Raw genomic sequence first — 21,157 nt, 5'->3', positions numbered from 1 at the left:
ATATCTGTCAAAATGTACATCTACAAACTCGCATTATGAAAATAGCACTCGTTTGCGATGGTAATTTCATGGAAATTTTTAGTGAGATTAAATACCGCTTGAAATTATACATTGTAAAATGTTATTTGTAACTGATTATAATTCAAATAATAATAATTAAAAGAGTTTCTGTTCGCACATATATATGACATGCTCAATTGTATACATTATTGATTCGGCAATCATTAAAATATAGCGAATAAAATTTAAATCGCCGAACTCAATTCACCTGGTGATCAAGCAAGAAAATTTTTAAGTACGCATCAATGTGCTGCTTTCTGAATCTACTGAAAGAAGGCAAAAAAAAAAGAAAAAAGGCAAGTTGCTGCCCATGTGCACCGATCTGAAACTGCCGAGTTAGAAATAAACGCAAGTTCCTCGAGAAAATTGGTGGGATGGTTTTTCATCATTTCTTAAAGGCAGGAAAATTGCAACGAGCCGGAACGGCTAAAAGAAACACAGCAAAAGAGGCGCAGGACAGAGGGAAAGGGGCGGGAACGGGAGGATGCGCCAATCGTGTGCAGAAGAAATGTCGGAGTCGGGGAGGTCAAGAGCTATTGGAAATCCGGGAGATTGAAATTCGAGACGTCTTCGTCTCCGCTCGGACGGTCCTCTTTATTTACGGGACTTTCAATTACACCGACTCGGCCCAGGCACCGTAATGTCTTCCATTTCTCTTCGGTAGCTCGCGCTACGTGACTGTGCCGCGAGTAATGCCATTAAATCAGTCGTCCGTACAATTGCGCCGCGATTATTTCTCTATGCGCCACCAACCTATTTCGCGCTATTAAATATCAAAGCAGTATCTATCAGGCGAAATTCACACGACGCGTATTATTAATCACGGTAATGATAGATTGATAGACACCGTGATCATCGAGATGCACCTACTAAATATGTCAGGACACGTTTTTAGCTATATTACAGAATTACGAGGACGTGATTAATAAATTCCTGTAATCACAATTTTCCTGATTAAGCTTGATGCAGAATTATCAGTCGACCTAATTTCGGTTAAACATATTTATCCGACATGATCATCATTAATTTAGCGTTACATTGCTTTACACGTAGTGCAGCGATGAAGCTCGTATATGACCGAGTTCGTAATTCACAACACGAACAGCGAGAAAAATGGATTTCTACGAAGCACACAGGAGACTTTTCGCGCGAGATCTGAGGAACGGGCGAGCTTCTGAAAACATTGTCTGGCGGAGAAAGCAGAACGCTTTTGGGGCAATGAAGCATGAAACGCTTAACTATGGCGTGACATTTCTTCAACGGCCTTCCTGAACACCCGTGAAAGAGACGCGCATCCTTTCGTCTGTAACACAAACACCCACAAAACCTCTCCTCAATCTCGCAGACACTAGCCTCGAAGGACGTCTTTCAAATATTTCAAGCGATTGAGAAAATGTCCACGAAAAGTTATCCGCCCTCTCCTCTCTTTCATGAATGAATAGAAGAATTCAGAATGCCCGATTCGAAATTGATTAAAGAAGCTTGTAGACAGCTCTTGTGCTTGCGCTTCTACAAAGATAATAAAAAATTGCAGATAAGACGAGGAAATATTAATTTCTTAATATAAAAAAGAATAATATATTTTTTATTGTTTGTATTAAGAAGAACGTATTACACTGTGTATACCTGATTATATATTTAATTAATTTTTAATAAAGTTGAACTACTAGAAACAGAATACTTAAATATATCTATAAATTTTGCGTTGTACAATTGCTGCGATATTTAATCAAACTTGCCTTTATTAAGAAAGACGATTTATTAATTTTCGCCCGTATAATTTAGAATATTTCGTTCTTTTGATAGGAGATATTTTGAGCGATAACCTTACGGAAATGAAGTCGACTCTTCGTGATGTGCGGAAAGATCAATCTATCTATATTTTCGCGCGTGTATCTACACGATACCATCTACAGCGTATTATTCGCACCCTTGTTCCCAGAGTAGATATCTGCATCTAATCGATATGCCTAACCTCTGACCTATTATCACAGCTTGGTAGTAAGTTCTTCTTCGTTGTGAGATATGCAAGACCATGGTGATTACAGCAAATCGTTCGATAAAACCTTCTCAAATATGCGTATGAACGATTAAAAGCGCTTCCATCACCACATAAAACTAACTAATATTTTCTTCCAGACACGTTATACGTTCTAGCATAACTGTGCGATAAAATCAACGACAAATATTGTACGACTTATCACATCGATCTATTAATCATAATTTTATAGCAACTTTTCTTTCTCTTTTCTCAAAATTAATAGTTTGTTTTTTGCTTATAATTGTTTCAATTTACTGAATATTCGTTAGAATCATAGCAAATTGCTAAAGATAATACCCATGCTGCTTAATACTCATTTCATAGTTCATTATCGTTCTAATTGCAGCAACTCTCTGCTTTACACAAACAAGTGGATACAATCTCGAAATGGCAATTAGGACTTTCATGACTAAAGAGCTTAGTACTTTGAATCACAAAGTAGATTGAGTACAAAGTAGACAACGATTATTTCCTTGATTTATAATTGATTACGAAATCCCGTGAACCTAATCGCGGGGACACATTGTAGATCGTATAACGCTTGGAATCTTGGTCAGTAGAATAGAACGCGGCAAACATGCACGATCTGATTAGTCTAATTCGTGCAACACTTTGCAAACTCGCCAGGTTCACTTGCTTCCATTGTGCAGCTATGCGCGCAGGCCGATGTACAACGATATGTACACCATGTCTTGAACATTCTGCCGACTCACATGTACACCGAGTAGGGTCAAGGCTTTTCTTACGCTTATTTGATTCGATGATTCGGAGTAACGCGTGAATCAAGCGCGCACAACATCGTTATCAATCTATTGTTATCGACAGAATTTATTAGGCGGCATTTATATACGAAGATCAATCATCTTCGAAGCGACGATAATAACCGTGACTCGTGAATAGAGTTATGTTGTCATCCCGATACACCGATACAATGTCCTTATTATTCTCTCTCTTTAACATCATTTATCTATTAGGTTGGCGCAAAAAGCCTTCTCCGTGAAGGTCTATTTTAAATAAAGCTATCGATCTGCATTCTAAGAGCTCGGAGTTTTTTAAATCGGGCGCACAAATACTTGTTTCCAGATTTAAAAAAATATATATTCAAGTCAATGGCGACTATATCAGTTCATGAAAATTCATTTAAAATCTTGCAATCTTGCCTTCAATCTTACTTACGACGAATACGACGAACCTTTTGAGCTAACCTAATATTACGGTATAACTAGTGCCGAGTTTCTACCGGCGTTAATAGAAGCCGCAGTAATTTCAGATGATCTTGATCAGCCGACTGCACGGCCAAAGGTCACTCATATGTGCGTGCTTGGTCAGGTAAACCGTGCCTCTCTCAGGTCAAGGTGTATCCATTGTTTTGTAGATCACTAAGCTCTTCGCTTATATATCGACGATATACGATTCAAAAAGTTATTTTCGGTGCAAAGTGCACAGAATATGAATCGTCGCGACGCGAACGAAAGAAATAAAACACAAACGCATCTGATTTTCCTTCTCATTCCGGCACAGCGACTTTTGCGACTCGATCTGCAGATATAGCAAAGATATCGCACGATCCGATCAAGGTCGCCGCCAAAATGCGGCTTCGCGCGAATTCCGAGAATCAACGCTGCGACCGAGTGATTACGCACGATTTTGGTCAACCCGGCTGAGCCGAGCAGAAATCGCCGTCGGACCGAATTGCTCTACTTAGCGGAACCGGAATCGGCTGCTGTGCCCATTAGATCGGGCTCTCGTAGGTAATGCGGAACCGTATCAGCCCGCGGACTCAAGAGCCGTTTGTTTGGCTGACCGAGACCATCCGTATCTACTGACCCGTTAAGTCAAGAACAGACCCGCTGCACTTTATGCTGCGGACCCTTGGCCGTATCTACCTCCCGCGGTCGTGTACGTCATGCAGGCTGTTACAATATCTTCCCTCGGACTTGTCTTTGGAATAATGCTAATACCGGTATCTATATCAGTTCAGGAGTTCGTGACAGTGCTTCAAGAGTTTATAACGGAATATCTTAACGCTCTTAACTTTGTAACACAGTAAACCTTATTTCTTATTGAGATTGTTATTGTAACAATAAGATTGTTATTTTATTCGTAAGAAAAGATCCCTGAGAGAGAGAGAGAATGTGCAAAAATATTTTAATAATATTTAAACTGAGATTTTTTGCGGTTCGAAAAAATTCTATCAATTACTCGAACTGGAAAAATGTCGGGTTGAATAAATGTGAAAGTATTATGGCGCGAGTAATTTTAAGTAATCTTAAAATATTAGATTTTTTTAAGAATTGTTCTCGTTCCTTTGCAGAGAGAGCGGCGGCAGTATGCTGGGGGACGTAAACATCTCCGCAATATTGGACTCCTTCTCCATCAGTTACGATAAAAGAGTAAGGCCGAACTACGGAGGTGAGTAAGGATTCGATTTTCCCCATCTTTCGATAACCGAGATCATTCGACCACCCTGGCGTGGATTCTATCGTGCGCAAAACTTGTCAAGCTCACACGTTCAATGTGATTGACCCGATTAATTCACGATATGAAGTGATACGCGCAAGTTTTGCGTTCGAAGCAAAGCTTTCTCATTGTTTTTTACGATCGCTGCACGTATTACGTGAAATCCAAAAACATTACCTTGCAGCCAACGAAAATGAAGGAAGCTGGGTAACGACAGAGAACCAAATATTGACACACCAGCAAACTCAATCAATTGGCGGAAGAAAAGAAAACCAACAAACGACTCTTTTTAATTCCACTTCGTTTGCTGCAAGCGTAGAAAAAAGCTCTTTACGTGTGCTCGGATAAAAAAATAGCTGGCATTGTATTTCATTTCGATGCAGCGCTGAGATAAAAGGAACTGGAAAAATATATTAACAACAGATAAACAAATTTACTCGAAAAAAAGGGGGAAAAAATTTAACTCGTGAAATCGATACGCGATAAATCAAGATACAAAGCGCAAGCTTTCAAATTGTAACAATGGCGTGACACGGCTCTAAAGCTCCGGCGGAATGCTCCAGGAAATATTTTTGGCGCCGTTTACCGTCTCCCACGTTCACCCTACAAAAACGGCAGGCTCTCGAGCGTACTACCACTTCCATAAAACAACTCTGACAGAAACAGCGCGGTAGCACGTGTACGCGAATCGCATCCTGTTTCTCGGCAAAGGAGTAATTTGCCGTTTACCGCGCGACTACCAAAAAAGAAATACCGGTAAAACGATGCGACAGACAGCGCGTTCCGTCGCGGAAACAGAAAACGGCACGTGACTCCGGCATAAAAGTAAAACATAAAACGTTCCCTTTTAGCTTTCGGCCGATACGCCGAGATACAGTTTGCGCGCAATTTGTACAAATAGATTTTTATCGCCCTAAATAAATATACCAGATTACCGACCGTGAGCGTAATGCGATATTACGGTAAACGAGATGCTTATAAAATACGGGGATATTAAAGAGCCATTAAACCAGTTTCGAGTGAAACCACGCTCGCCAGTCGAGAGTCAGTTAGAAGCAATTAGTGCCCGCCGATGGACGACACGACCCACTTTCGACTCGGTAGGCCCGGCCAAAAAGTCCGCGTCGCGGCGTTTGGCGAGGGGAGGGTCGGCTCAGCTGGCGAACCGGTTATCGGTGCCGAAGCGCTACGATTATGATTCATGTGTCCGCGATTCTACCACGACAAAGTCGCATTTTCGGGGGATGGCCTCGTGGAGGCAGGGCGGGGCTGGAGCGCTTCGATAAAACTCGAATCGATGCTGGGACGCCCCACGGGTTGCCACGGGTTACCGTTAACGGCATCTCCGCTCCGACTACACACAGAGAGACGCCGTATCTCGTCTTCAATTACGATTTTGACTTTGATTTCGTCGTCGTGTCTTCGCGCCCCTTCTTTTGTCCCAGATTCTATTCCGAGATAGCACCGCGGCTCACTTTCGGCTCACTTTCGGCATCGCGGCTGCTAACAAAGATGACACCCGATTTCACACCGCCGCTCTATTTTCCTAAAGAAGATTCGTGATTTGATTGACCGAGAATCGTTTTAGTTCTTTTATTTTCGAAGAAGCTAAAAACACTTACCGATATTCGTTAATTTTGCTCGACATGTATTCGTAGTTGAAATTGTTAATATATACGGGTCAGGTATTAAAATCGAAAAAGCGGTTAAATTGAATAATTAAAAGCTTTAATTCTCACATGCTGAAAGCGGTTAAAATTACGAATTGTAATTACAAATTCCCGGTTCTAACGCGCAGTAGAATAAAATAAATACACACAGTCAGCGTATTATCATTTAATTACATTCAACATATACTGTTAAACATGCGAACCGTTCGCATTAAATAAATATTATTTAATTTATTGTTCTGCAATCGAAAATTGGCTAAGCAGCAGCTACAACGTAATCGAAGATTTATCAAACAATTTTTAACGCGATGCCGCGAGAGCCCTATCAATGGAAATTGATGGAGAATGTTGCGATAACACGATCTATCTTGATTTTCCCAGGTACGTCGGGAGAATGCATTAGTAATGACTCACTTTGCAGTAAACTCGAGCTGACTGTCAAGCGTAGTAGGCGATCGTCTCATTTTCCACGGGATCACGTATATAGGTTACTATCGGCAGATCGCAAAAAGGCGCACTAAACGGTGCCGTCTTGATCCGAATCGCTGATGCCCGCGCTCCTCGGCCGCTCCCGCATGCCGATACACGGGGATTCGCTCGATGCGGGCTCTCAGCATTTAAAATTTATATCGGTATACGGACATTACGAAAACGGACACGAGAGTACGATGGATGGACGGGATAAACAGTACCGCTGCCGCTGCTCTCTTCGATTCGCGGCGCTTCATTGGATATTCCCTGGAGCGCGGCCGGATTTTCAAACACGAGCCGCGCCGCGTCGGCCACAATGACAAGACCTACGTAAAATGACGAAATACGTGACGGGAAAGTTAAAATGTTTCTGCGCCATAAATTGGTTTGCCTTATTAATGAACAACTTTTCGTGCGTTTGCTAAAAAAAAAAACAACATCGCAGTAGAACTCGGGTGGAATTTTGCAACGAAAAAAATTATTAAATTAATGATTATATATATATACATATATAATATTTTACATTCTGCAATGCAATATTTAAAGTATATGATTGCGTGTATTTTCAGTTATTTTACATATAATTACTACATATTTTTATGAACATATCATTGGAAATATCTGGATTATTTAATGGTTGCATCAAAATATTAGACTTAATTCGGTATAATATTTTGTGATATAAAATATGCATGAATATATCTACAATTTTATATATTGTATATAATATATTGAAAACTTGTAAATCGCACGACGAAATAAATAGCAGAGGACACAAAAAATATCTGTAATGCAAATAGTCGAATATCGGCACATGCGACTGCGATTTTTCGATTCCACAGCCAGTTATTAATTTTTGTTCTTTCCCGTTACGTCACACATGTGTCTCGTATATTTTTTTTAATCTCTTTTTTTTCCTTTTTGGGGGTACGAGACTATGCTCTCTCATGGCCGATCGGTTTGCACGGGCGAAACATACTGGCGCGCTTCAATTAACTCGATACCACGTCGTCCGTGCGTTTTCCAGCGTGTACGCGAGAACGTCATTGTGAAATATGTGTCCCATATGGGATGTTTCTCGGCTATAGGGCTTTAAAAACATCCTAGAAATGGAAATGAAGATATATCGGTCGAGTGGCGCGCGATGGCGTTGGCAGAGCCGTTGTTTACGAGTCAACTTTATCGCGAAAACGCCAACGTGGACACGTATATGCGCCTGCATCCACCAACCCTTCCGTACCCTCTCACCCCGGCCATCCCCCCTCTGGCCGACAACCGATCTTTCCAACTGCACCTGGCTTTCCCGCTCTCCTTCACCCTCTGCCCGAAATTTCGTCCATAAACTTTTCTCCGGTGAAGTGCCGCCTGATCGGGCACGATTGCATTTTTCCGCTTCGTCTTTGCGGTCGATCAATTCGACCGGCAGCTTCGATTTCGTGCCACACGTTTGGCACAGATCGCTGAAGTTCTCACGAAAGTTAGGTCTTTGAATTTAAAGTTTGCAAAGATCGCGAAAGAAGCAATTTATGTCGCATATTCAAATACATGAAGCAATCGTTTGCAAATTCGTTTAATTTCGTGCATTAAAAATAAAATGACGATAATGGCCACGCAAAGAAATATATTTTGAACGAAGAGGCGAGAACGAAAATACGCGAGTAATTTTTAACGTATTTCAATTTAACATCATCAATTTAAAAAATATTGACTTAATTACTTCAATCGAGTTTATATTAAACCCTCGTAAATCGTACGTTATGAAACACATCGCAGCGCTGCACAGGTGAAGGATCAAACCCGCTGAAGTCATTATTGCGCAATCATAAGGACGACCGAGCACACGTAAATTAGCGCATAGATTACTAGACAGACGCCGTCTAATCGAGATCGATTATACCACTTTCAGCAATCCATCCAACGTAGCGACATCACCAACATGCCATTTCGTATTCACAATAAATTCATGCAGAATGCTACCAAAAGACAAAACAAAAAAAAAAGAAAAAAAGAATCAATAAACACGACACACGTGTGATATTCGTGATTAAGGAACAAATGCCATACAGTCACTCTCACCGTGTAGCTTGGCCGAGGCCGGTAAACCGGCGACTCAGTCTTACTAACCTTCGATTTCAGGTCCTCCCGTCGAGGTGGGCGTCACCATGTACGTCTTGAGTATCAGCTCCCTATCCGAAGTGAAAATGGTACTACCTCTAGGTCTTACTCAGTATTTCCGCTGAAAGTTACTCATTACTATCGTTCTCGGCTAAACATAATGCCCACGCCACGCCGCCAACCGCCCCCCCCCCCTTCTCTGCCCCTTTCTTTTTTCTCCCCGCCGGTCTCTTCGCCCACAAGCAACCACACTTTTTAGTGCCCGTGTATTTTTCAAGGCGACGATTGCCGCCGCGATTCGTTACTGAACTTGCAATCAGCATTTTTTTAACCCACCGACACACTTGCACAGACACACCTGGGAGAGAGACTTTACACGCAGTGACACGAGTGCGGATGCATATCCGGTTGACACTGTTGTACATACACGCGCACACCAGTGTGCATTCCTACCATTGTTTTCGTCACCCTCGCAACGAACAATTATCGTTTCCAATTAATCCAGTTGCGTGTACAGACTCAGGAGATCATATGCACGTCATGTGCAATATAATTTCCGTTTTATTTGTGTTCAATGTGTGTTTGTAGTTATTAAGGCACGTAAACAATTCTGCTGTTGCCTTGTCGGCGAAATAGGCACTTAAGTATTGCGCATCGCATCCAGGTACGGTTTGCTGCAAAAATCAACAAAACGAGAGAACAGAGCGCGTCGATTCTCCGCGATCCGCCGCAATGCTTATTGCATTAACAATCAGCGTTCGCGTCTACGCGAGTGATTTCTCATGCCGTCCGTGCCGGTGCGGCGAGTAATTCGCGAGTCGCTTCATGTCGTTAATCACGTACTAATTGGGGCGATACTTTCAGCAGGTCGAGTCGACCCTCCGATAAACGACGCGTTGTTTAATACGTTCACCGAAGCGTAAATTATCTCCATTGCGAAACGACGACGTCGCGATTATTGCGCCCCGAACGCGTACACATAACGATCGATTAATTGCTGCTCTGCGAACTCGGTGGCTTTAATCTCTCCTCATTCACCGACACAACGAAGGAAATTTCGTCCTCGGGGCGCCGTCGATCGTCGCGAGAGGCGCACGTCGATTCCCGCCGGTGCATCGTCGTTTCGTCGATAACATCGTGAATCCCGCGTCGATCGTCGGCGCCCCGGAGACAAAATCGGATCGCTCGCCGTGAACAAAACCCCCGAGCTATACGCCTCTTTGATGCGCTGTTCGTTCAGCGACGACGTTTGGAACCGCGACAATCACATAATACGATTACCGAAACGATTCTGCACTCGCTTAGAGGGAAATCGTCCACCGAAACGAAGCGCTGTCCAATTTCTTGGCGCGTTAGTTTCGGAGCCAATTGAACGCAACTATGCAGAAGAGAACCGATCGCTGCTGCGCCAGCATTTCGCTTCTCAATACTGCAAATATGTCCCGCGCTCGAACGAGATAAATGTTTCTCACATTTTCAGCTCGGATCGAGTCGGTCGAGTTTTGCAACACAATTTCTTCCTAACGCGTTTAGTCATTATGAATTTTAACAGAAATATTAATTGCAAATTTATCGATTGTATGAACTAACAATTTCTGTCGCCTGGCAAAACAAATTTACATTATTTAATTAATCCGATAAGTTTGGAGAAATTAATCTATTTGATTTTATGATATTTTGATATAGTACTTCGGATTATTACGTTTGATCACGTATCGTTTATTTGATATCGCATCCATTGAATTTGTGATTTTGATTAATAATTTGTCGAAAGAAGAACGGCAATTTCAAACGTTTCCATTGACAAATTTTCGCGTATGCCGTTTCACACGTGATAGCTAACAATATAAACTTTCCCTCACAATAGCGAAATTATTTCAATTCCTCCTGACAGATTTTATCGTTCGCGGGGCGCGCGTATCAAGCGAGGAAATATCAGACAACTGGAGCGTAAAAGTGCCAGTTCCGTGTGTAAGACGCACTTAACGTCGCGTACGCGTGCGGTTAACGATTACGTGACATGGTTAACCGCTTGCACTTCGAAACTACCGAAATGAAGCCAACCAAGCGGAGTCTCCTAACTCACTTGATATATATTGTAGCGTCCCATAGTCTATTCGCTTATCGCGGTACCGGTTCACACCGGCGCGGGAATAAGTGTGCGCGTGTATGACCCTTACACGCATTTTCAAACACACACATACACATACATACATACACTTACACACATTTTAGTAGCGAGCAACAGAAAAAAAACACTACCAAAAGTGGACAAAGTACTATTTCATATTTCAGATAATAAATATATACTGGCTGTCCTCGTTCTACGCTCGGGAAACGGGACTGTAGTTTCAGCAACTGGAAACAGCGAGACCACGTATCTGCGGTCGCGAATCGAGCCAAATCTCTGAGAAAAAAAAAATAAATAATCCAAATCGTTTTAAATTATTGCGAGGGAGTTTGCGCTTAACACGCCGCGAGCCAGATTTATTTTCCACGAAAATGGTCGTCCTTTACGTCCTCGACGGGTAGACGTACGACGTAATTCACGAGAATAAATTGTATTGACGCGAGATTGCCATTAAAAGTTTCGAGTGGGAGAAGATCCGCAGAATGATGAATCAACGCTTCGGAGCGATATTCAGTTGCTTCGACTACCGTTCGTTCGTTTTCCGCGGGCGTGGAAAAAGTTTAGTTCACTGATCTCCTGCCTGACTTTGAGCCTGGGCTGCCCCGAACGTCACGTAGTGTTAGAGAGAGAACGTGAATGAGGCGCGTCTCTTTATTGCTTTCTGCTCTCAGGGAAAAATAGTATTTTGTTCAATATATTAAACACGCACGACCGTCCCGTTAGACCGTTTCTTAGACGCTCTAGCTGCTATGCCGCGGTTGCTGAAGATTGGGCTGCCGCCTGCCACCACTTACAATTATTATTACTTTATATGTCCCGCCGCCCGAAAAAAAAAAAAAAAAAAAAGAACCCTCTGCCCGAACACCTCCGCCATCTCTCTGTCTGAACACCGCACGTATCACACGTTCGTGTACGAACACGCGAGAGAAAACAACCTGATTGGACTAAGTTCCTTCCAGCAGCTCTTTTGATATTCAAGACATCCCGCCCCTCACATCTCCCTGGAAGCTAAAGAACAAAAAAAAAAAAAGAGATAAAATTTCGCCCGGAATCGACGACCGCAGTGACAATGACAGCAATTCAGTGTAAAGTAACGATGTCGTTCGACGAACGTTCGACGAAACGACGCAACGCTCTCGACAATGTCGAAGAGCGTCTAAAATAGGGCGAAATACGACTGTAAAGTGAACCAGATTTCCCCGAGATACGTACACGTATAGCCACAACAAGCCTAATTGGAATACGATGTGACAAGTGATTGGCAAAACAAGATGCAAGAGAGCGAAAAAGAAAGAATGTGTATGTGTGTGTGTGTATGCGTGAGAGAGAGAGAGAGAAAGAGAGAGAGAGAGAGAGAGAGAGAGAGAAAAGAAAGAAAAAGAAAGAAACAAAACGAATTATAAAACAACGCGGTGCAAAACGAAAGGCAGTAGCAAGGTAACGTCATACTGCTATGTGGCTGTGATGTGTATGTACTATACGTAAGAGCACAGTGCCTATGTAACGAAACAAGTATGAATGATTCTTCTAGCTTTGGAAGGCAACGTGGCCGACGACGAGTCCTGTTGATTTGGTTCCGTGCAGGGTGCGAGCTCTCCTCGACTTGTCCGTTTGTTGCTTTGCCTCTGGCTCACGCGGGTAGACGCGCCCGACGTTTCCGACAGGCGGTCCTTCTCTCGCGAGGACAAAAGTCTCCGTCTCCCGATTTAACCGAAGACTCGGGGGAAAAAAAAAATGCCAAATGATTTGCTCGCGCGTGTCAAGCGTATATTCGCGACGCGTAAATTCCGCTGATAAACACGTCGTCGCGCGCGACACACGCAAAATGATAACGACTGCTCGAAAAAGTGTCGAAGGTGTCCGAGCTGCAACGCGCGCGTGAGTCAAAGATGAAGAGAGATACGTTATTAATTACTATTATTATCACTGTCTAAATATAACCTGCTTACCGTACACGATAGGTCTGACACGGTTGATTAGAGATTGGCGGGTAATCAGAGCGACCAAGGCCGGATGGTTTTGTTGATTACAGGTCCGCCCGTGGAGGTCGGCGTCACCATGTATGTCCTCAGCATCAGCTCCGTATCCGAGGTGTTGATGGTACAGTTTGCATTCAAAACTCATACAAAACTCGACATCGACAGCTATTTGTTCATTTATTTCGTCTAGTCTCTCGCGAAACGACCCTACCTCCCTCCCGTTCCCTCCCTCCGAACCCCTCTCTCTCTCACACACGCGCGTATTCCTCTTGCATATCGAGAAACGACAACGTGAACATCCGTTTGCGCGCAACACACCCGTTTTTACATCGCGACGGCACGATCGACAGTAATGCCAAAATTGTGTCGACGCTGCTGAAGCGGAGTTTTAACCTCGCCGTTTAATTGGACCGATCATTGCATGTCGAGCGTGCCTATCGCGAAACCAATGCCGCATCATTGATCGAATCAGCTTACCAGTCGCGCCACTTGCTTCCGATTGCATTCACAGTATCATCTGTTTCGGTTTGTTCGCTATCTCGCGCGCGCGCGCACACACACGTCACAACGGCATGGATATTCATGCAAAAATATCGATGCCATTCAAAATAGAGATTGTAAAAATTTCGCCCCTAGATTGCCGTATAAATGACAACTTGGCAGCAATAAAAATATAGCACGCGCTCGCGGAATCGTATGTTTGTTGAAAAATTTTCGCAACGAGACACATTAATTAAGAAAAAAATTGCAATTTCGTACATAACGCGCGCGCGCGAAATCTTTTTGCAGTAACCGTAAAAAGTAACCGTATCTCCGCGCGTATATGTTCACATCTGCTCAGCTCTCGAGTTGTTCGCGATATCTGGTCGCGAAAAGTGCACCAGGGGAAATACATGCAACGCGCATAGTGATGTTTATGTCGGCAGCAAGGGGCGTATCGACACATAGCCGACATAGGCCACACGCATACATATATATCCCATATGTATATACATATATATATATATATATATATATATATATATATATATGTACACGTGACATATACCAAGACACACACAAATGACAACGGTATACACACGGATGGCCTACTAACCTACGTTTTTATAGCTCGTCACAGCTGTTTGGTTGGCTGAATTGTTACAAGGGAACCTTGCTACGTTCCACAGTCTACGCAAGATATATTCTTGTTCACTTCGTTTATGGTTTATGGTTGAGTCGTTTGATTCGATTTGCGATGTTCTTGTTGCATGGCCCTACCCGCGGTGCTCGAACCGACGATAAAGGACCAAACGGTTTCGTCCGCTCCGCCCGCGCGCGAATATCCAGGCGGAAAAATTCGGAGAGAAATTCGATGGACGCCGCCGACGTCAAAATGGGGAATGCGACGCGGCCCTTTAATCCCTCAGGGGACCATTAAATTCTCTTCGCAATATCGCGTCGCTGCGAAACGTTTCTCAGCGTTCAAAGGCGATCGTAAATAAGTCAAAAACCGGCAAAGAATCTCAGTTTCTTTCATTCGACTTACCGTTCGTTCCAGAAAATCCACGAGGCGGAAATCCCATCGGAATTCTCTGAAACACAAAATAATATGCATATTCTTCAAAATCAATTAAACTGCAAAAAAAAGACATACGGCATGTAAAAGTAAAAGTTCACAGAAATCACGATACGATACTCAACACATTAAATTTAACATAATTAATTAACGCAGTAATTATTGAGGTCGGATCGAGCACCGCAGGCCGCACATACGTTCAGACACGTTGGATACGCGTGATCGTACACTTACGCGTTACCACTGTATATATAAAGTGTACGTACGCGTATTCTGCGTTACGTATGGTACACATCTATATATATATTTATATATATATATTCGTATCTGTTTCTCAATATTTAAGGTATTATAACGGCACCGTACAACGTATTGTGTATTACGCATAATCCTGTAGTAATCGAAGATATTCGTTCCGGTGTCGGCAATCAGTTTCAAACTGGCACGAAACTGGATCCTTCATCGACCGCATCTCGAAATATGCGCGCTCCGGATTGCAGACCTTTAACTCGCTTCTATCCGATAACAATTATAGCAGAAATTACCGCCGATAGGAATCTCTAGTATCCTGACGTAGCCCGTAGCGTCAGCCAAGAACGCCGGGAAATCGCGGAAAATACATTCACGGCCGTCGAAGAGAGTTTACACGCGCGCGAGAATTTACAAGCGCGAATCGGCGAACGACGCGCGCAATTCGTCGATCCTGCGAGCCTGTGGTACCGTAAAACTTACAGAGCCTCGGTTCGGTGATGAATTCGAGAGCGGCGGTAACGTTGACTTTACCGCAGCCCGGAGCATCGACTGTACTTTGCGAGCTTGCGGTCGACTCTCTTTCTCCTGCATATTTGACGCGTAGCCGCGTGAGAGGAAAACGGCACGTCAATTCCCGTGTTCGCCGAACCCTCCCCCCTTTTCGAAAATCCAGAGTACGAGTTTGGAGCTGAATGTACGAGGCTGAACCCCAGGTGTTGAGCCCTGTGCGGAAACCAAATCAAGTCGACACTGTCACCTGGGACGTGACGCGCGAATTTTCACACTCGCTGGCAAGTCTCCGTTCTTTCACATCTTCCCGTCCCGTTTTTCGTCCGTCCGCGCAAAACGACTTCCAATGTCCATCCCTCGAGGGCCACTCTTCGGACTCTCCGGCCGGCGTATCCCGCGAACAACGAGACGATTTTCCTACCAATTTGTCTTTCCTTTCATCGTCCGCCTTCGGGAAAATCGACGGGCGGAGAGAATAATGCGATGAAAGCGCCTTTATATGCTCGTTGGTCGTAGTCCTACCGGCCGGACGGCACCGAGAAAAGAGAGGATAAAGCTGGGGTGGAAAAGGGGAAGAAGAAAAAGGAGAATAAAAAAAAAGTATTGACAGAAGATACCCCGCGGCCCTCACAAAGAAACGAGATGTTTCCTTTCACCCTCCTTCCCCCCCTCTTCCCGCCCCGCGCCTTCTTTACTCTCAGCCAGCCGATGATTCGCATACCGAACGAAGAGTATAGCTCGTGCGACGTTGTGACTACATCGAGACTATACCGATATAATTGTATTTGCATATTATATCTCGTATATATCTATGCTACATCGTAAATATATACTATGACACCTATATGAGCTGTGTCATTGTCAGTGTGTGCAGTGCGCTTCTGGTTGCTATGAATCACGTCACGCTGTATATTGTATATATACAATTATCCGAGAGAGCGCAAGCGCGTGTCCGCGATATGTGTGTACGTGCATACGTGCGTGAGTGTTTTGTATGTGTGTTTGTACGCGCAGGCTTGACGTTTATTGTACTGTTGTATACTTCTCGGTGTGCGTATGTGTGTTTGTGCGTGGAGACGTAACACGACTATATATATGTGCTTGCGCGTACACATCGCGGTAATCGCGCTCGTCGAGGCGCGATGGTCTCCAAAACGAAATGGAGCGGTCCTCCTCGTACGAGCCCCTCTCGCTTCCATCACTTGTCGCACGGTGCCGCTGCGCCGCTTTTTCTATGTTTTTTCCTTTTTTTTTTTTTTTTAGATTGATTGGCCTGCGAGCTTCTGCCTGAAACGCCTCCACAAAGCTTTCCCTCTTGTACTTTGTGTTTTACGCTTCGATTTGCGTGTAATAGAGATGCTTGCGCACACCTACTCGCATTCCTCTTGGAATTGTTTCACCGACAACGAGACCCGCGCGTATTTGCTCGGATTGCTCGATTTACGCCGCATAAGATTTACGTCCCGTAGAAATGAGGGTAGAAAATATTTATATAGTTAAGTGACAAGAAAATGATATTTTTACCTAAATATATCGGTATTTTATGTATTATAAAATACCTCTCATAATTGCACGTTTTCGAGAAATTTTCCCAGTACTTTCCATGAAAAAAGGAAGAAAAGTACGTAATATTAATGCATATTATACACGTAGTTACTTCATAATACAATGTACATATAACATAATATTATATAATTAGATTTTTTATAGATTAGCAGAATAGCAGATTTTGTATAGATTAGCAGAAGTATCTAATTGCATAAAATATAAAATATACAGAATAGAATATCTATTTTTTATGACTTAGATTATTTTTATTGTCCAGTTCTCAAAAATACCTTGAAAATAATTTTATAGCTTTGCACTTTGGAAATATTACATTTTCTTACATTTCTTGAATATTTAATAAAACGGAATAAAAAAAGCAACAATATAATAATTTTTCTCATTGCTTATTCAAACTTTAAAATAGCAATATTTTTGTTGATTAAAGTAATAAAAAAATACAGTGTTTTAAATTCAATGTAATTATCTATTGCACAGTGCTTTTATATTTTTTCTCAAAATAAATTTTTTATAAATAATTTAATTTAATTTTTTTTAAATGTAAATGCGATTAAATCTCATTAAAATTGTAATTAAAATTTAAAATGTTAGCGACATTAATGTCTCTTAAAACGATGCATGCTGTGAAAACTTTATTATACATACATATCACAGTTTCCCTCAAACCTAGGAAAATTTGTTTAAAACATTTCTCAATAACTGCAATAAATACACAATAAGGATAATCTAGGTCATAAAACTGCGTACTCCATCCTGTATGTTTCAAAATATATAAGCATGCATATAAAAATATATTCCCATATATGCTCACAAACATACCTAAAAATATACAAATATAAAAATTAATCATATTTATTATCAAATTGTAAATGAAATTTATAACTCGACGAAAAATATTCCAATGCACAGAGTATTATCATTATTATTCGTAATATCAATATACTTTACACATATGCAATTAGCGGAGGATTAATTTTACCATCTTGCTAATAAATGGATACTTCGTGTCCAGTTTCCAAATGTAATAACAGCCACAAATTTGCTCTAATGTATTAGAAATTAAACATTTTTCAATTATCATGTATACCACAGTACAACGTTACTCGTAAATACTCATGTTGACTTTTAATTAACGCACATGGCAAGGAAGACAAATTTACTACATAATGCATCGCTATAACTGGAAATTGAAAACTAGCGAAAAGTAAAAAAAAAAAATAGGAACGAGAGTTATAATAGACTCAAGGAATCAGAAATCGGAAGAGAAATTCTCGTGAATATTCGTGTGAGAATTGTTGACAGTGATCAGTTAATAACACCCGAGGATTTGTTAGCGCAGCAATTACACGTCACGAGGTAACCGCAGTGCGCCTGGAGGTGCGCCAGAAACGCGAACGATGACAACTTCCGGTCCATATGGCATCTCCACGGGATATTCGAAGTCTTTCATATCCGTCAAGGCGTTCGCGCGTTTAATCCGCGAGATTAATTACATGCATTTATATTCGCATGTAAATGACGTTTCGAAATCTTCAAAAATATCACATGTATTATTAACATCGCGGTACAATCAAATGAGCACGTAAATTCTCACTGCCATCGAGATAATAAAATTGTAATGGGATCTTTCAATTCTTCAATTCCGATTTTAATTAATCGTCAACCGAGACCGACGATAAAATAAATCGAAAAATGTGCAATGGAATGAACGGCGGGCACAATGTGCCAGACGTATTAAATTCTTCATAGCGACGCGATGTGAATGGTAGGAAAAGCCTTCATGTATGCGCGCACACGTCGTTGAAGAGGGTGGTAAGCGTCGCCCCGGGTCGAACTCTCCCTCTCGTCACGGGCAATCGTGACATGTTATTGGAGTTGTAAAATTCCGGACTTTATTTCAAAGTTTTTCACATTTTCATCCGCTGATAATTGTAAAAATTCAACAAAACGTCGCTCCTAATGATCATAAAATTTACGCAGTTAATGACATCGCTGCCAAGAAGTAAATAATGTTAAAGGCGAAAATTTGATTATGATCCGGTTGAATGTGAAAATAATGAAATCCCACACAATTGATCATGACAAATAAATTGAATTTAAATTTCTGCATTTTTAATTATATATAAGAAGAATATTTTAATAATATAAAAAGAGAATTTTTATATTAGTCTATCATCGTTATCGGTTATCATTATATCTACAAAAAAAAGAACAAGTATTAAATTAATATCCGTGCTGTTAGTGATTCTTAATGGCAAACACGTGAAAATCGTTGAAAATTTCAAAGAAACTATATCCTCCACCACACATTGTCCTCGCAGAGCGGTGCATGAATATTATGGCAGTTTGCTAGCATGCCTGCATGTGGTAGTTTCGTCGCAGATATCTGTTTTAGATGTATATATATGTATACGTATATGTAGTTACTATACACACACGGTCCCCACACCTTATCTCGTTCGCGTGTACACACGAATTATACTCGCGTCGCGAAACTCCTGTCCTGTGATCGACCCCAACGTTGACAGGAATCTCAATGCTCACGAGGCGTGCGAGTCACGCATATGTTTTCACGTAGAAGATTTCAAGTCATAATCGCGCCCAGTATCGTAATTATTAACCATTACACCGCCATCCTAACTATACACTATTGTAGCAGCGCTCGTATCTAGATTTTTAATGCACCTAGGCAGTATAAGATCAATTGGGAAAATTGTATATCATAGTAGAGTGAGCACGTCATTGCAGGTCCTTTTGATTGATATCGAAAAGAGTTATTAGAAAATTATCACATAGTAATATTAGCATGTGAATATTTATCACGGTCTCATTAAAAAATAATAACTATTAATTTTCATCGTTAACAAAACAATATCATGTATGTAATCGGATTCAAGCAAAATATTGTAATATTTAATAATAATGGAAAAAATTTTTTGCCAAGACTTTACAGCAAAAAATCTCGTTTAACGTTCTTCGCATTATTTACACTTGACAGAAAATCTCTCCTAAAGTCGCGAGACAATTATAATTTAATGATACTTTAATTTTGTCGTAGTTTAGCTGAGTAATGCAATAAGACAACGAAACCTTGCGGACATCAAATAAGTTTGAGATATATTCCCTTCGGGGCTTCTTGCTGCAATAGCAGAATGATTAAGGAACTTCCACATAGGATAATAAATCTGCTCGTCTATTTCACTCGAACGCACACAAGCTCTCCTCGGCTTAGTACTCAAACTTCCCAGTACGAATAAACCTTTCGGCGAAATTGGCAGTGAAAGACTCGTGACATTGCCGGCGAGTATATATCATAACGTATTACTTGCACGGCAAAATGGTAGTGCGCTGTGGAATTATTATAAAAGGCCTTCAGCTACACACGAAAGAGGTTTCTCGGTACGGAAGTGCCTCTTATTATATTCTGACATTATTCAGCCTTTTAATATTATATTGTGTAAAGTTTCTATAATAGCATAATACCATAAAGTTCTATCGCAATTTTATCACAGATTAACTGCGGATCGTTGCAACAATTTCCAACTTGAATTAGTTTAATCATTTATTAAATACGCGACTGTAGATAATGACTGTAGATATACGTTATTCGGGATTATTTATAAATTTTTCCGTCACATACATACGCTGTTGCGTATCGATTTTTCATCACCGACGCATTCGCAAATTACCAGCGAGCTTAATAGATATTTATGGGACTTTAATAGATATTTTTGTAGGACTTCGATATTTGATACGATACCGCGCGAATTCAGTAATGAAACCACCCGTGGTCGTCAATCACGTTTAGCCCAAGTCGGTCTCGCTCAAGCTGCTCTACACTACGCTCAGACTCGCTCTGTCGTGCCACGATAAACGCTCTTGCGAGTGTGAGATCCAATGATGGAGCGCTCTACAGAGCTCTTGAAGTTGCCATCGCAACTTTGGACTTTATAGCCGCGCCGCGCCGAATTAGCCTCACTTTGTTTCACAGCATGGGGTCAAGTAGAAACGCCGTAGGAGGTCTGGATGGAAGGTCACGTGAGCGTTAAGTGGTCGATTTCACGATGTTACGATAACCGCGACGAGCCGCTTCGATAAGCGTTCGAAGGTGCCTGTCGACGTTCCCGAACGTGTTTCCTCTCCCGCAACTATCCGCACGCGTATCTCTTCCGATCGACACGTCACGTTCGGAACGATCGTTGCGTCGCGATCGCGTAGCCGCGTTATACTCTCTCCGATCGTTATTTATCTCGCACCACCTATGCACAATCCCGCGCGATCGCGTGAACCTTTCGTTCTTTCGCGCAAGAACGTGAACGCTTTTTCAATCTCTTGAGATTTTCC

General features: G+C 41.8%; 1 protein-coding gene across 10 annotated transcripts in view; it reads left to right on the top strand.

The window, feature by feature from the left end:
• The window catches only part of Rdl (Resistant to dieldrin), an 81,206-nt gene that overhangs the window by 32,701 nt on the left and 27,348 nt on the right, over positions 1–21,157 (top strand). For 6 of the 10 annotated variants that reach the window (XM_012377038.2, XM_012377034.2, XM_012377043.2 and 3 more), the window contains exons 2-3: positions 4,416–4,513; positions 8,839–8,906. In XM_012377038.2, coding sequence (XP_012232461.1) covers positions 4,416–4,513; positions 8,839–8,906 — 166 coding nt within the window. The other 4 variants (XM_067357228.1, XM_067357226.1, XM_067357238.1 and 1 more) reach the window with 3 other exon arrangements.

The sequence above is a fragment of the Linepithema humile genome, chromosome 1 (assembly GCF_040581485.1).
Source record: "Linepithema humile isolate Giens D197 chromosome 1, Lhum_UNIL_v1.0, whole genome shotgun sequence".
NCBI lineage: Eukaryota > Metazoa > Arthropoda > Insecta > Hymenoptera > Formicidae > Linepithema > Linepithema humile.
Note: the sequence above shows the minus strand (reverse complement) of the source record. Positions and strands in the feature narration are given on the sequence as shown.